The following is a 17,569-nucleotide window of genomic DNA, read 5'->3' on the forward strand; positions in this document are numbered from 1 at the left end:
GCGTGGATGGAGTCACGTTTAACGACTCGTGAGCGGCGTCGTAGGACCGTGGTTAACGCCCAAGGCAAAGGGGAAATAAAAGAGGGATGTGGCAAGGCGGAAGTGAAAAAGCGAGTAAGATGCTCGCGGGTAGTTTAAAGCTGTGATACGGTTTTTTTCGGCGGATGGACAAAGAAAGGGACGAGGAGCTGGGAATGCGTGTTATTGCGGTCCCTGCTGTAGAAACGGGAGAGACGGAAATGAAAAAGTAGAGGTGATAAAGAATACCAATCGAGCGTTACATGCTATTGTACACGGTTCGTCCATTTTACGCGGTCCTGTTTAAACAATCCTCCCGCGTGGATAGTCCTCCTCTATTTTTATCCCAGTATCGGCGCGTGCCCGTGCCCTGCTACTTTCCTCTTCTTTCCTCTTCAACCTCGCGCCAGCTGCACCCTGCTTCCCGATTGTATTATCCAGTGTACGCGAAACAACGGAACACGACTCGAGCCGTCCCAACGTGATTGCTAGGAAACCGCGTCTCTAACTCGACAGGCGACGTCGCAACTTCGACCAGGCGAGGCTCGCGTGTCTCAAAAGGAACGTGCTCGTAATCCAAAAAGAGTAACATCGGCAGAGGCGATGCCAGGAAGCGTGGAAGATGTCACGTGAACCAAAACCCCCAGCGCCCAGTTCCGAGCCAAGGTGGCCGAACCGGGGATGGCCAGAGGTAAAGGAAATCCCGCAACAGGAAATTTGAATTAAAGCCGGCGGACGGAAGAAAAGGGTCGCCATAAATCTTTTTACCGTCTTCAAACGGGAAGAAAAATCCCCTGGGGCTGTGCGCCGTCGCGGAACCACCGACATACATCCGCTGAGACCAGCGAACGAAGGACCAGGCGGAAGAAGAAGGACGAAAGGATGGAGATGCCCGGCACGCGGCGAATCCTCTTCCCTCCCGTTTACCCCTTTAATTTACTAACCTTATCGGGCGGTTCTCGAACGGCCCCGCCGCACAACGACCGCACAGTCGCCGCACAGCCGGCGAACAAAGCGTCCTCCGCGTCTCCGTTGGGTCGGCTCCGCGGCGGTGACGGATGGCTGGTCAAAGGCGCGCGAATTACGCGCGGATACACAACACCGGAAGCGAGATTACCGGGTCGCGTTCCGCGCGCGTCTCCCTCGCGAGCCAGACGGAGAAGATCGAAAGAGAAACGCCGGTCGCGGGACGACGGATGGAGAGCTCTGACGAATGGATATAGGCGGAGACTCCAGTCACTGCTCTCTATCTCTTCCTCTCTCTCTCTCGCACCCTCTCTGGCTGTTTCGTTAATTAAACGAAGCTGCGTATCCGTCGCGAGCAATTGCCTGGAACGGTTTGACGAACCCGGAGAACCCCGCGTCCCTCTGCTTAACGGCGCCTCGCGTTCCCACTGTATCGTGGATATCGTCCGTCTCGCTTGGAAACCCTCTAAGAGGGGCGGTGGTGGTGGTTTCTTTGGCTACTTGGAGGATTATGCGAGAGAGACGCCCGTCTGGCTTTTGTCGAGCAGCTGAGAAACGGGGGGTGAAAGCAACGATTCGGGACAACGTCGCGTCTTCTTGCAGCGGTTCGCGGTGTTTATGCGAGAGATAATTATGGGGAAGAATGGTGGTAGATTAATTTTGAGGGTGATTTCAGGACGAAGAGCGCTAATAAAAGAGATACTCGTTGCGATTTATTGTCTCTGATAGGAGGGAAATAAAAGGGAGATCGCGAAGAGAACGTATTCGAATCTAAAGTCACAGTTTTTTTTTTCTATCCAAAGAATCGTTCTCACCCCCTCTGAAATTGCTGAAACGATTAAGGGCGCGGAAAGGACTACCTCCTCTTCACGCGTCGAAATATTTCTCGCCCCTTCGGTTCGGCAGCCATAGAAAGGGCCTCTCCGACCTCGACCAACCCCCTCGCTCGCTCCAAAAACACCCCTCGATCCCTCGAGGGCTGGTAACGTTCGTTATCGCTTAAAAGTGCGGAAGAGAAACGAACGTGGAAGTGGATACTTCGTATAAGAGACGGCGGACGTTTGTTACCGCTGCTTTCGGTGGCTTGTCTTCCAACCCCCTGCGAACCGGGGGTAACCGGATACGAATTGATGTTTTCAGAATTTTCGTACGCCCCCGCTTCGATGCGGTTACTTTTCCCTCTCGCATAAACTCTGGTATCTGTCTGGATTCTAGTTTCTCGGCTTTTTTAGTATTTTATTGCGGAAGGTTTGGGTTTCAGCCCCGCGAAGCTTTGGATTTCAGATCGCTTCTTTCTTTCTCTCTCTCTCTCTCGCTCTCCTCTTGGAGCTAGATTCGAACCGTGGCGAAGTTAACGCGGAATTTTACGGGGATCGCGCGATAGTTGCGAAGAAAAATAATAATTTCTCGCATCGTTCGGTGATGATGCGAAGGGAATTTGAATAAGAGTTCCCCATTTTGGTAGGAGCGTGCACGCGAGAGCGCAACTCCCGGTGCACGTCGCGCCTTCAGCTCCGTATTAGTCCGTTACGAAGGGTGCACGCGAGCAACAACGTCAGGCTCAACTTGAAATTGAGTTGTCATCCACTCGCCAAGTTATATGGCGCCTTTATAATGTTGCCCGTGATGCGAAAACTATTAAGTCCGAAACCTGATAGCCGCCCACCCCAGCCTTGCTGGCTGGTATCGAGGGATATTAGGGGCGGTGGGACGAGCTCGAACTGGAAACTAGGCTTCCTCCGTGTCGTGAGGGGAGTTGTTTCGAGGGTGGAACATCTGTCAGTTCCGATATCTCCTTATATCTTCATTTGCGGGGTGTCTCTGGTGCCGTTTAAACCGCTTCGATACAGTGAAATGTCAGCCGTTAGCGTTTCACCCTTTACCATTCTGACAAGGCGGATCGTTTCGAAGCACGCGAGGTGTTGTTGCGTTAATCGTCGATAGAAACGAGACTGTGGGAGGAAAAGAGAAAAAGAAGGGACGATTCGATGGGTGGATGAAGGAGTTTGTTTGAACGCGCGATCGTTTTATGCTTTCAGAGGGACGGATCCTGGAACTCCATTCGCCGGATGGAGTGCACGAGTGCTGGCTGAGGGCTGCTGATAACGCGGAGGCGAACGTCTGGTTCAACGCTCTCCACTCGGCGCTGGCGGCCCTCACTTTAAAGGCGCTGCGACTGGCCTCCGCGCTTCCGGATCCGCCGCAGCTTCAACACATCGGCTGGCTCGCGAGGAGACACTGTCTTCAGGTGAGCGGTCTTCGGGACACGCGTGCGTCTTTTCGAGAGTATCGAATTCGCGATCGTTCAACGATACTTGCGCGAGCCGCTGTAAAAAGTCACCACCGTCGAAATGAGATACGGAGCTTCGTTAAGAGGCGCCTCGTCGGGAAATATGGGTAAGCGGCGATAGTTTTTTGTAGCCACCGTAAACAGGGGAACGGTAACGAATGAAACCATGAGGGGGATGGGAAAAGAGAGCGACACGATCGACGGAGGGGGATGAAAAATAGAACGGAAGAATCAATATGATGCTCGAGACAGAGGAGTGAAATACAGCCAGAATTAACGAGCAAACCGGGTGACGGTGAGAAGAAAAAGCGAACGAGAAGAAACAGAATTTCCCGCGGAACGAGACAGCGGCGCGGGAGAACAATGAAACGAGAGGCTAATAAAACGACGAGAAATATAAGGGGACAAAAATCGAGGATAGCTAGAAAGAGGGTGAGAGGGTGGTGTGGGCGGTTTGACTGATAAAGCCTCGTAGACTGGGCAACGTGATCGAGCAGCAGGAAATGGAAAAGGGCCGGCGAAGTACGGGGTTGGAGGGTGCGGGCTAAGAATCGAGCGTAGGAGAAGAAGGAGGACCGACGAGAGATATTCCTTGTTGAAAAACGAAGGACGGAGACGGAGGAGCGGAAGAAAAAGTGGCCCAGATAAAAGATCGTAGAGGGGGGAAGTAATTTAACGGGAGAGAAAGAGAGAGAGAGGGAGGAGTACGCGGAATGGAAGCGGAGCGTCTGGCTCTCGACGCGTTCTCCTCGCGTTCGCCACGAGATCGAATAGGCTGAGGCTGCTCTTTCGCGAGCAGACCCTCTTCCCTCCGATGGAGGGCGACGCGGTCGTCTCGACGCGAGCCAACCCGCATCAGCGTACCGGCAATTTCCAGCGATCCAAAACGCCTCGTCGGATGCGTCGAGACTGTGGAACGTTCTTAATCGCCGGCGTGGAGAACGGAACGGACATGGTACCGCCACCCTCGAACGTTTCTCCCAGCTTTTCGTACGTCCCTCTTATTATTTTCCATGAAAACTCGATGAATTTTGCTATGATAAAATTTGAGTGGCCTCACCTAAATTCAACCACTTCGATAGAACCGCGCAGCTCTTCTGGTTCCACAGAAAAGGCCAATTTAATTGTCTAATCAACTCCATCGAAGCGCTCCATCTCACCCATTAAGTATCAATCAACCTGAAAACCAATCCAATATTTCTTCCCGTGTCTACCATTATACGTATCGAAACGAGTCCTCGAGCAGCTCCTAAATTTCGTTAATGAACGGGTTAATCGAGCCCATGCAGGGCTTTTAATAACGTGTTCGCTGTTAAACCATCGTCTAATTACCCGTTCGGTGAACAACAGCCACCAGGATCTATCGTCGCGATCTCTCCATCGATCGACGATTGTTGTCGGGGTAGTTAACCCTCCCATCGATTCGCGATTACCACGAACGCGTCGAAACCGACGGGCGTCCGCTCTTAAATTCGTTTCGACGGTCCACCCTCGACCGTGGGGGCGGACGGCCCATCTCGCTCGTTTAATTATCGCGGATACGATGCGACGCGGTGGTTGAAAGGCGCGAGCGCATATATCGCCACGGTTATCGGCCACGCTCGACCGCATAATTAGATATCAGAGGCGCCTTCCTCTAGCGCGAGGCGTGCCTCGCCCTCGGACAGGGAACTTCGTTACCTGGGCGAATATTTTCCGCGGGCGAACGCGATACCCGGGTACGTTGCGCGGGAACAATCGCGGATAATTAAGCGACACGACTCGCTCGCGTGTACGCGAGGGAGAACAACCCCTGAGCGTGGCCCGCGCGAGCGACCGCCTTTTACGCCGCGCCGCGCAACCTGAATGAGGGCGGGTAGTTCGCGGTGTTCGGATCACCCGTTGCGTGGAAATTGCGGAAGAATATCTACGGAGTCGGGCGAAATTGTGATACACATTTCAGATACGAACGTTCTGAAACGCATTCAGAAACGCCTCTTGTATACGACGCCGTTTTCAACCCTTCCTTTCGTCGCCTGACTTCCAATTCATCTAAATTCGAGTTCGCGCAGCGGACGTGCACGGATCCTGGTGAAAAAAAAAGAAAAGACGCTCGCTCGGCGTACGCGTTCGATGCTGTTTCAACCCCTTTCGCAATCACCCGGGTTACAACCTCGCGTAGCGTAAACATGAATTCTGAACGATATTCAGACGCGACCCTCGGTTGAATCGCTCGTCCCTTCCCGTATACTCCGCGATACGAATTTGTCTACCCAGGGTAAGAAAATAGCGTAGTTAAATGAAATTCACGGCGGAACGAACTCGCGCTGTTTCAAAGAGAAAGAAACGGAGAAAAATCGAAAACTAGAATCAGTCTCGCAAAGCACGAAGTAACCGAGCCATAAAACCGTGGCGGGGCAGCAGAGATAAAACTCGTTGCAGCAGGCAACCCGGAAGCGATCCCAGCGTCCCGTGACACCGACTTCACCGCGTTTTCTTACCTCTTTTCTTCCCCCCTTCTTGCCGTTCCATCCGTCTCGCGTTCGAAACGTTGGCTCGCGAGCACCGAGAAGGGCTGCGCCGGATGGTAATCGTCGACTAGAGTCCGCGCACGCGACGAATCGCTGTTTAATTGTCCGCAACGACCGTGGGAGCCGTTGATTACAGGCTTTCGTCGCGAGAGTACAAACCCCCGCTGATTTCTGGCCAGCTCGGTCTGCGAGGAGGGTGGTGGCTCCTTCGAGAGACGACGGCGCGATCCTCCTCGCGGCCACCCTCTGTTTGACTTACCCTCGGCTCGCCCTCAATTCTTTCCGTTACTTCGTTTGCTTTCCCACTTGGATCGATGGTAGGAAGTTTCTTAACGCGTCCGATGGCGCCGCGAAATTGAGAGTTTTAATGGAACTTCTGGCGAGAGGTAAAAGTGTCTCGGTGTATTTAATTGTAAGAAAATAGCAATTGCACTCGATTAAATGCATCTGCTGCGCGATGGACACGTATGCCGTGTTGTTTCGTGACCAACTTTTTTTCTGATGAATTAAGTACTCAGCCAATGTCCGTCTCGTTCGCAGAGTCGTATATCAGAGGCGATTCAGAATTACACCAAGCCGTGTATCGCGTTGCGGGAATCGTTTCGCGATAAGGAGATTGATGGCCTGTAAAATTGTTTCGCGAAAGTGTTACACGGTCTTGAGAATTAACGAGTTCTTCTAACGGTCAGCGGAACGAACAAGCCTGAAATTGATAGGTTGATAGCGGCAAACGATCGTTCTAAACGCCTCTTAACGAGTGCAAAAAAATCACGCGATATGATTTAATCGTGTCTTATAAATCGGTCGCATTAATTGGCGATCGTGGGCAATTTCCCGCGGATTACACTTAGAGCGCGTTAAAAAGATTATTACATCGTTCGAGTGTAAAAGGTCCTCGCGACGGGAGGATTAAAAGTACTTGCCTTAATTAAGTATCGTATAACATTACGATCAACGTTAATAAATTGTTAACAGTGTGCAACGCGCGTGAAATGGATTAAAAAATCTCAGATACAAAGAGAGCACAGTTTTCATTCCTTATTTCTCAAATTAAGAATCTCGATTTATCAGAAACACGCGGTGAAAAGTTTCCGAAAATTTCTCGAACACCCGACGACTCGTTTCGAAGGAAGAAATTCAGCTGATTCAATGCAAACGGACGACGTCCGCCTGGCTCGTCGCAAACATATCCATATCAATCTCCCCGGTCGAATTACCGATCACGGCAACGTTCGCAATCGCGCCTCAGCCTCCCGGATTAACCCTCTGCGAACGTATCGACCCTGGATCCCCGTCGATGGATCGATAACTAATATATCTGCCGCGTCTAGATGAAGACCAAACCGCCAAACGAAGGTGCCTTGGGAGGGTGAAACGGGGTGCGCGAGGTACCCTGCACATAATTGATTGGCATTAACGTACCTGATTGCCACTGCCCTCCCCGCGTTGGGGTGCCGTTCCACCGGGTGCTCGACTATCCCTCGACGTCTCTGCTGCGAGCAACGCTGTTTGAAGATCGAACCTGCGATCGATAACATCGGACGTTAGCAAGGGTGCTCGAGGATGGCGAACAGAGTCGTCGAAAAGGGGCGAAGAGGACGGAATCGTTCGACGTAGACGATCGCCACGCGGATGACGAATATCAATGAATCTGGTGAACCAAACGCGACGGATAAAGTCGACGATTTCGCGTCGAATCGCAGAGTCAACGCTTCGAGTTTGATTGAAAGGGGGAGAGGAGATTAAGACGCGCGAGTGGCGCTGGTGGGCTGCTGGGTACCACCGGGTCGGATGAGAGTTGCGGCAGATTTCGAGGATCGCCGGGGATGGTTAATGATCCGGGGCAAGAATTTTGGTAAATCACAGGTGATGCAGGCTTCGAGCCTGTCAGAGCGGTTAATCGCGGCGGATTACGCGAGTTCATCGTGCCTGTTTGCCGACGAGTGATTACTCGCGTGAAGCGGACCGCTTTTGCGGAGGGCGCAGATTAATTTTCACCGTAATGCCATTGCCTGAACGAGAGCGAAAGAGGCCATTCTACCGCCTCGCGGCCCGTCCTCCCAAAGCCGTATTAAATCTATAATTATTATCTGCTGCTCGTGTCTGGCTATAATGGATTAATTCTAGCCCCGAATTTATTCGACGCGATATTATATTCCGTTTCAGGAGCCGTCAGCCTCGCGACAGGCTGTTACGCGATGAAAAACTCCATTTACCTCTTTGACGAGCGTTCGAATCTATTCATTACTCATCGCGCAGCCTCGAAAAGAGACGACTGTTTTCTTTCGAAAAATTTACCAATTCCCAAGCCTCCACCGCAGCGATAAGAACGCTCGCGTTTTATCAAGCGCGTCTGCTTTCTAACAACGTTAACAATTTCCCGACCAAGTATCCCGACAGAATGTCCATTAAAATTCCTCGCGCGTCTCGATTAATCGTGGTCGCTTTGTCTCCCCTTGGAAAACTCCCATCAGCCCTTGACGTTCACCGAAACAGAGGAGGTCGCTGTTTGAACGACGCCACGGGAATAATCAGTTAATATCGACGCGAGCCAAGGGGTTGTTCGAGGCCTCTAACGAGCTACGATCGACGAACACGTAACGATCCGACAATTTCGCTCGTATCGTCTGAAGATTCCATTCGCGTACAATATTTCTCGCCTTCTTCGCCAGCCAATCGATGAACGAAGAATTGCACGATGAATCGCGAGGGTTGAACGCGCTCGCGAACCCTCGCTGGTCTATTCGCGAACTTTCGTCATCCTACGCTTAAACGAGATTCGTCGCGCGACTCTCGACGAATAAATCGTTTCAGAATTCGAATTAAACGATCCACGGGGACCTGGTGGAATCCTCTGGTGCTCGATCTGAATTATCCACCGCAAGCGTGATCTGTAACTGATCTGAATCACGCGGCAGGTCTCAATAGCCAATTCATTCGCGGCTCGCGCCGCACGCCTAATCTATTTTAGACTATATCCCGTACCCGTTTGATCTAAATCACACCGTGGCCTGCGATTGACCGATGCGAATTCAACAGCACCCCGCGGCCACCCATTCAAGATCAACCATCGACGATCTCACGCGCGATCGATCGATCGATCGACGCACTCCTCATCCCCGCGGCAACGCGCAGACCAACGCTTGCTGACGAACGAAACGGAAGTTCATAAAGCCGGTCGCGAACCGACCGCAATTTTACGATAATCGTCCCGTAGCCCGGATCCTTGATAACGATACGATTTATCGGGGGGGTAATCAGCGTAGCAGCCGGCAACATAACGTTCGCCAGGAAAATCCATAAACCGTAGAAACCACCCCCCTGGTACCCGGTTGTATTCCCTGGGATTATCCACCAGCGCGCCCCACTCTCGTCGACCGGAAGTGTTCCGGGTATATCCGATCGGGATCGTTTATTAAATAATACGGGAGCCGAGTTTCTGGATCAACGGTCGGTAAATCACGCCGGCAAACAAGGCGCCTCCGGACTAATTAACGCTGCCGTTGTATCGGTGCTCGGTCGTTCGTCGAACGGGCTATTGTAAATTGGATTCCCGTAATGAATTCCGGGACAACGGAGACACGTGTCGCAATTATTCGCTGCCGTGCGCGCCCTCGCGTTTTCTTTGCACCCCGACGGTTGTGAGGGTGAGTCGAGGACGTCGAGGTGGTCCCACTGTGCGCGATTGTTACTGCTGGAGGCTCTTGGACGCTGGCCATCGTCCGCTGGGAGACGTTCGCTCGATCGGATGCTAATACGGCGATCTAAAACTGGATTAAACCGAGGAAATTTGGCTGGTCGTTGTGTCCTCTGTAATTCGCGGATAACCTCGTTCGTCGTAGGTGCTCGTCTGTTCTGTTCAGGTGTACGCGTACGCGTATGTGTCTGGAGAACGTTTCACCGACGGATAGCTGATAAAGTAATATCGGGTATCGTTTCATCAAAGCGTACCGTTTAATGCATAATACGCGGCGGAGTGAAATATTTACGAGCAGTCTTTAACGGCAATTCCACGGTTCACGGTTTCATAAGTAGTCGATCTGGCATTAACGCGCGCGCCCGTTCGAAATTAACGAGAAATATGTTGTTACGCTCGTTCGATTCCCCGGCAGTGTTCCAGGTAATATGAAATACAAGAACGATCGCCTCGTGAAATGACCGCAGAAATTCACTCCAGCCGAGTCGTTAGTAAATTTCGAAGACGAGATCGCTCCGAGCCCACCATCATTTGCTTTCCATCAGTCTCGCGAGAGGGGCAAAATTCTTTCGTCGTGCGATCTCTTTGAGTAGAACGTAGAAGGGATCGAAGAAAAAGTAGAACGAAAGTGGATCGTCGAGACGTAAGGACGGCTTAAACTCGTCGCGAGGATAAAATTCGCTGCGTTTGATTCCGAGGCGGAAAGTAAGAGCAGTGTTATCGTCCATCTTCCGGGTGGATTACCATCCGTACGACCGTGTTCCCAATGTCAACGCGTCCGGGAAGGCGTGCCACCAGGGTGTCCTACGTCGCGGCGACGACGACGCTTTATTGCGTCCGTATATACGAGATTAGAGGGGACGAAATTCCGGTCCTCCGCTGCACAGCCCCCCCGCGACCCTTCGCAGATTCAATATGTGAACGCGATCAATTTATCGCGGCCACCCCTTTCTCACCCCGTTGTTTGTCGACGCCTGTGAACTATGGGACCGGTTCCGTGTGTTTCCTTTGGAAAAATTCACGATTACATCTGGGCGACGCTCGAAAAGGGGTGCTTTCAGAGGGGATGCTCGCAGGAAGTTCCTCACTCGATTAGCTGCGAGGAACTTTTGCTTCTGCGATACGTTACGGATTAGTCTTCTCGCAACTACCACCCCTTCTTTTATGGTGGATCGAACTCGTAGATCAAACTTCGAACTGGTGGCGTCAGAAACGAATATTTACATTGGAAATCTGGGAAACAACCGAGCGACGGGGTGGCATGGAAAAAAATGGTAACGATCAGAAAATGCGGATAATGCTTCGCGATGCATAAAATAACAGAGTAGCGGACGGATATTGCGTGCGTGATGGAGGAGAGTGCAGACAAGTCAATATTGTACATTTTTCAGTGTAACGAAAATATTTCAATACGCGATGTAAAACAGAAAGTGGTGCGTTTTAATTTGTTTGCACGACCATCGTCCAGAAACGAACGATATTAAATTCGTTATATTTCGCGAGCATGTAAAAAGCCATCTGAAAATGCACGAGCTCGCAAAAAATCGACTGGTCCGCCTGGTAATTACCAGAAGAGATTCGTACGAGGGGAAATCGTAGCGAGCGTTCCATCGAGCATCCGCGAGGCTTCGCGAGACCTCAGCAGCGTCAATTCTACGTGGTCGTTCGCCCTCTCCGCCACCCTCTCGTCAGATTAAACCCGCGTGGGCTACCAACCATCAAACTACCCGCTCAAAATTAACGATACTCCGTCTAAGTGTATTTTAATTAATCCAAGGAGGTAGTAAAGCGACGAGGCACCCTCCTAATATTTTTTGACGGCACACAGCGCGATGGCCAATCGACCGCCGTTTAATTAGCTAACCAACACCCCCGTAATAAAGCAACGCGTAACACCCGTCTGATCGACGCTGGTAATCAGCCGCGGAACGCACCAAATTATCCATCGCGCGCGACGTTAACCGCGACTTTAACGCCTTCACCAGCGAGGAATCGTAAAATCTGCGTCGTAACAACTCGACTTCCGTCGTTCAGAAACGGTGATTACACCCTCGAACGAATCGCGGATTGTATTCGACTCTTCTCAACGATTACACAACCGATTCGTCCGTGATCGATCGTTTCCAATCCCATGCAATTTTCTCCAACGATTCTTCCGTCCACTGCGTGGAAAAAGGCAGCAATAATTAGTCGGGTCGTCACGCGCGTTTCTTTTGATTAGCTCGCGCGGTAAGAAGGATCGATAAATCGAGCAGACGGCGGCGTTCTTTTAATAAATCACAGGGTAGCTACGGAACGACGTTCGCCGCGTGTTTTCAGGCTCGCGTCGTATCGCACGATGAATTGTCTCGCGGGTGCGACGTCGCGTGGACCAAAGAACGATTTCGAGCGAACGATCCGCGTGCCAGGACCATAATCCCTCCTTCGACCGACGATATCGTCCGCGTGAATAATGAAACGCGTCGATTTCTCTTATTAAATAACGCGACCCGCTCGTAAATCAATTCGATAGAGGTATCCAACGTTCGCTATTACATGCGGAAGGAATTTTTCGAATTCGATACTTCCACGGTGCTTCTGGTGCGACAGCAATGGAGATTCGAGGGGGATACCGATGGTATACTGCCTTTTGAAGGACTTGGGTGGTAAAACGAAAGATATTACGGATTCTGCGCGGAATGATTCTGAAAGGGGTCCACGTTTTTCTCTCCAACGTCGGTATTTATAGCTTCTCTTCTTCCTCACTTCGCTCTGTCCTCCGTGGCTGGCGAAAGTGTGCGAGGAACGAGGCCGCGCCTGGTACGGGGCGCTAGAAAATTTTAGGTCATCGAAAAGAAACGCTTTAGAGGCGCACTCCCGAAAAGCATCGCGGAAAGGAAGCGTAGTTTGAAGCGGGCACGAGCGGGAAGGTGTACACGTAGCGTGTCCCTGCAAAGAGTTTTCAAAGGGAAACAAAAAGCTGGAAACAGAGAATAAGTGGGCGGGGTGGTGGCGGTAGGGAGAGTTAAAGAGTGCACGGTGCCAAAAAAGAGCGAAGTCGTAAAGTGCGAAACAGAGTGGAGTGTCGCGTAGTGTTCCGGCAGATATAAAACGGGGATCGGGATCGAAATGAAACTACTCTCCTCCGTACGGTTTTATACTTTAAAAAAGAAGAGAAAGAAAAAAAACACGCGGACCGTATACGGGGTAGACCGATAAAAATGATTGCCCACGATAATTGTACGATTATTAAAAATAAAATGAGAACTGCTTCCAATAATAAAAAAAACAAAGAGAACAGTTGGCACGGAAAACGTTCGAACCGCGAGGCAACTCTTTTTCTACCGAATAAACGTTGCTCTAGAATTCTAGAGATACCCGAATCGACGACCTCCGTCGTTCCACCCTCTCGCTGGCGTACTGCGTAAAGCGATTAAATTGCATTATCAATTCCTCCGTCGCATCTACCGCCGCATCCTGTGGTTTCGCGTCACGAAACAACCGAACGGCGGCGGCGAGGGGAAAAAACGACGGGAGACGAGAAAGGGGTGGGAACGACGAAGATACGCGGGGGCGAAATTGTCCGCGCGATAGTAGAGAGAGAGGCGGTACGTGGCGTGGGTGAAAAAAAAAGGAGAACCACCCTCGTACGTCACTCGTTATCGTTAGTTTTAGGAGGCCGTGCAAAATCGGAGCCTCGCCAAGAAGCTGGTCGACGCTCGTTTCAACCCCCCGCCGCTGCGCTTCCTGCACCCCGCAGCGCACACGACGCTCTGCCACGGTTACCTGCCGTCGCGATACGGGCGAAACGATCGTTCCTACAGGGTGATTCACGTATCTGGAACCAGATTCTGAGCGTCAGAAGTCTCTTTAAAAATTGATACAATAGCACCTCATTTAGAATGAAATTTAGAGTTAAATTCACATCGTATCTGTCTGGATTGATGATCATTGTTCTCTTAATTTCCAGACGAATTCCATTTCACCCTCGACAGTGGAATGAATCGAACGTGTACGTGGGAAAACATTCAAGACGGTCCTTCTGGATTATTTAAGACATACGACGACCATATCGAGCGCTCGATAAAAATCGATATCCAAAACTGGCCGCGATAACGCGGAACGAGCTGTACAAGCGTGCACAGCGCAAAGATATATAGTTGGTACATGGGAAATGGGAAAAGTCCGCGTGGCGCTGGGGAACTGGGTTATCGGGGGATTTCGGCAGGAATTTCTGACGGCGTTTCTCCGTGCTTGTTCGATAATCTTCGATCCACTTTACATTTATATTATCGTGGATCGCGCGGCGGCGGCGGCGGTGGACGATAAATCTGGATCGAAAGTATCGCGGAATTCGTCCAAGTTGAATCGATTCCCCAGATAAGGCTAAAGGGGAAGAAGATGCACCCTGAGGTCCTAAAGTTCTGGCGAACCTCGTAAAATACCGCTACGATGGCAACGATGCGCCAGATTTAGACGATTACGAAAAATCGCGACGAAAGTCTGCCTCTTTCGCGCAATCTTTCGAATGCGATCCTCTCACCCTGTTCGAAATCCTCGAGGTGGCAGAGTGGATGGCAGAGTGGAACGTCGAGCGATTCGCAGCAACAAAGTCGCTCGTAAAATTCATAGCCCGTCGCGTTTAATAATTAGACGGGGTACGTACGCGACGCAAGTGTCTACGACTGGATTCGAATGTGTTACCCTTAAGCGCAGCCCTTAACCTGGCGCTGTACGAGTTATCGTTCCGCAAATCCCTTCTGCGATACATCACCCCGACGAGCTTACACTTGGCGCCCTCGCGGACACGTGGCTGGCGGTGGCCAACCGGCAGTTGAGCGTTTCGGGGTGTAATTCCCGGCGGAAGCGAACGAACGGGAAATGGAAAGGGCAGCTAGGAACAGGGGAATCTCTGCGGTGTTATTAATTCGACCTGCAGGACGACCCAGTTGCCTGGGATCGTTGTTTTACAGCCGGCGTAAAGATTAGGCGAAATTAGCCTGGATGATTAAACACCGACCGTGGATCTTTTCCAACGTTTCACGGGGGTTGCGAGGAGGATTAGGGGTTGATGCGGTCGAGCATCGACTCGCTCAGGTAATCATCCCTTGGGATGGGAGTTGATTAAATTCATCGGTTTCATCTCAGATCCATTCTTTTATTCTCTGTACACTCATCGAAATAAACCAGAGTACACGAACCTCGCGAGATGAAAATTAAACAGCCGCTGAATAAACTAATCTCGTCGCAGCTTTCCGTTCGCGAACGATCTAGAAGCAGGAGACAAGGGGTTAAAAAGAAGACACTGGATCTTCTCACAGTGGTCGATGAACCAGTCGCGACGAACTTCTATTCCGATGGACGCGGGTCGTTTTAACGAGCCACGAGGGGTGGGCAGAGCGAACGGGAATTCGACTCACGGAAGTCGGCTCGCCGCGGTGGCTTCCGCGTCGATAAACCGTGATGATCGTCCCGTGAATCTGGGACGCGAACCTTCCGCTAAATGGCTCGCCCCGTTCCCAAATCGATCGCTGTCGACTTACGAACCGTCCACCCCCAATTGTCGGGTCCTTGAATAAAATCGACATTCTTGGCGCGCGCTCTCGATCAGCCGTTTAGACTCTCCACAACCGCTCGCCACAGTTAATACAGCCGATCTCTGGTATCGAACCGCGTACAGGTCGAAGGGCTGCATGCAAAATAGCCGCGACGGGAGCCAGACGCGAGCTGGTTGCGGTTTGAACGGTCCCTCGCGCGCAACCAGTCGGTGGCGCGCTATCAGGACGCGGTGTCCTCTGCGAGGCGGTATCGGACGAGTGGGACGGTGCTCGAGATAGAGGTTTCCACGGGTCTGCTCGTTATACAGGCCAGCACAGGATCTGATAGCGCGGAATGTGTTTGAACCGTGTCAAGCCAGCGGTACAAGCATCTTGATATAACACAATGGGGATTTGGAATAGCGCGAAGAAGGGTGGAATTTGGAGAACGGCGCTCGTCGACCCGAAGTCGTATTCCAGTTATTTCCGAGACCACGTGTATGTGTATCAGGTAACTCGTGACGTTCGAAGAACTACTCGATTGCTTTTATCCGCGTTTCTAAGCTTGCATCGCTTACGCGCGGCAAGTTCTCTGTGGAGAACTTTACCACGTACGCTGGGTACGTACGCGTCGAAAGTTAAACGAGCGAGAGAAGCAGATACGGCGGATGCGAGCTCGAAACGCGCGCCCGCTTTCCGACTCGTTTCAAGTCGACTTTAAAACCCATTACAGCCACCTCCAATCGTGGCTTCGCGTTAGAAACAGTTATTCCCCTCGTTCCCCGTTTCTTTATTCCACAGTTCCCCACCATTTTTTTCCATTCACTATTCTTAAACATCCGAGTCGACCCTTTCGTCCACTCCGATTAACACGACTCAATCGACGTCCAAACACTCCCATGCCTTAACCAAACGTTTCTTACTATCACGAAACATCTCCGTCGTCCTCGTTGCAACCTAATTTCGCCGAATTTTCCCCAAAGTGCACGCGCGTTTTCCGTGGAAAGCGGCGCGCCGCTAATCCAGCCTGGAATCCAGCGAATGGGGACGCCGCGTGAGTAATTAGCGTGCGCCCAGCAACGGAGTAATCTCGATCGTCTCGAGCAACCCTGGTCCTTGAATAATCGAAACGCTATCGTTCGAGACACGCCCGTCACGATAAACGCCGTCGAATCGCCGACGGCATTTTATTGCCGGACGGGAATAATTTATGAGCAGCCGCGCGGTACGTTTCCGGAATGACTCGCGACGAGACGTCGCCGCCTCGGCCACTGGGGACCACGGAGGACCGTTTATCGAGCAGTACAATTATTTCGATTGGTCGAGAGATAGCATAATACGTCGACGCGACTGGTATGATACTCGAAACGTACCAGCTATTCGATCTCTGGTGGATTCCTGATTAAATTTCACTTTGAATAAATTATTAGAGTCACGCTTATGTATATCGTTACGCTAGGAGCTTGTATGCTTTTATATTCGCGACAATATCGACGATAATGTAATATAGCTCGTCTTCCTCTAACACGCGACGAAGCTGAAACGAAACCGTAAGGGCGACACGCTTTCGAACCATAAAATTAGAGTTTACCGCGGTGCGGAAGAGCGAAGGCTCGCTTGGGGGTGGGTTCGAGCCAGTGTCCTAAAGTGTAGCCTCCATTAGACGGGGTTACGTCCTCGAGCTGGTCAATGACGACCGATACGCGGCTCCAGAATGCGTTCAGCTCGGCGCTAATGATCGCGGGTCAACGACAAAGCTGGCGACTCGTGCTTTTAAGTAGTAAAGTTCGGTAATTGTCGGCCACCGGGTGCGCCAGGACGCGTCGTTATCGAGTCGAAGAGCCGCGCGACGACCGTTGTCGCTGTGGGATCGAATCACACACCCTCTTCTCGAACAGGAACGCGCAGTTTTACGCGCCACTCGATGAGCACGTAAACGAAGAAATTTTCGCGCATGACGATGGATCCATAGGTGATCGTGTCTGACTACAAATACGTGTGCTCCACTGAGCGCGATCGCGACCTGTTATCCGCTCGTTCAACTGCTTTATCTTTGGTTTTACGATTTCCGTCGCAGCTTTAAATTCCATTCGATTCGTGAACTCGAGGAGCAACAAACTGTGCCTCGAGCGTTAATTGAAGCGCAACATCGAAAAGGCGAGAGGGGCCCGCTATTATTCCAATCGTAATAGCCTCCCGCTCTCGATTTGATTAACAAGTTACGATTCGCGTAAGCCCCCCCCCCCCCTGCGTTGAATCAGCGCGTAACAACGTCGAGTTTCTCTGATTAATTATCATTCCTACCCCGGGTATCAGTCGCCCTCGAACGAGATCAAAGGTACGCGGGGGTCGTGGAAGGAAAAAGCTCGAGCTTTGACCGATTAGCCGATAAACCGATTACACTCTGCGACGGCTGGTCGAGAAATAATTGACTGGAAACTGTCGGCTGGAAGTTCGTCGTTTACCGTTCAATTAATTCCCGGTGGGTTCGATTACGCGGTAATTGGTCAACGGGGAACGGACGTGAAATCTTGCGACAGCGACGGGCAGACTCTTTTTTTTTTTCTTCTTC

At 51.4% G+C, this 17,569-nt stretch overlaps 1 protein-coding gene across 2 annotated transcripts in view; it reads left to right on the top strand.

Moving 5' to 3' along the window:
• Window positions 1–17,569, top strand: part of Syn1 (Syntrophin-like 1) — a 255,869-nt gene that overhangs the window by 211,672 nt on the left and 26,628 nt on the right. For both annotated transcript variants that reach the window (XM_076896191.1, XM_076896190.1), the window contains exon 4: window positions 3,024–3,232. In XM_076896191.1, coding sequence (XP_076752306.1) covers window positions 3,024–3,232 — 209 coding nt within the window. The remainder of the gene's footprint in view (window positions 1–3,023; window positions 3,233–17,569) is intronic.

The sequence above is a fragment of the Xylocopa sonorina genome, chromosome 6 (genome assembly GCF_050948175.1).
Source record: "Xylocopa sonorina isolate GNS202 chromosome 6, iyXylSono1_principal, whole genome shotgun sequence".
In the NCBI taxonomy this organism is placed as follows: Eukaryota; Metazoa; Arthropoda; class Insecta; order Hymenoptera; family Apidae; genus Xylocopa; species Xylocopa sonorina.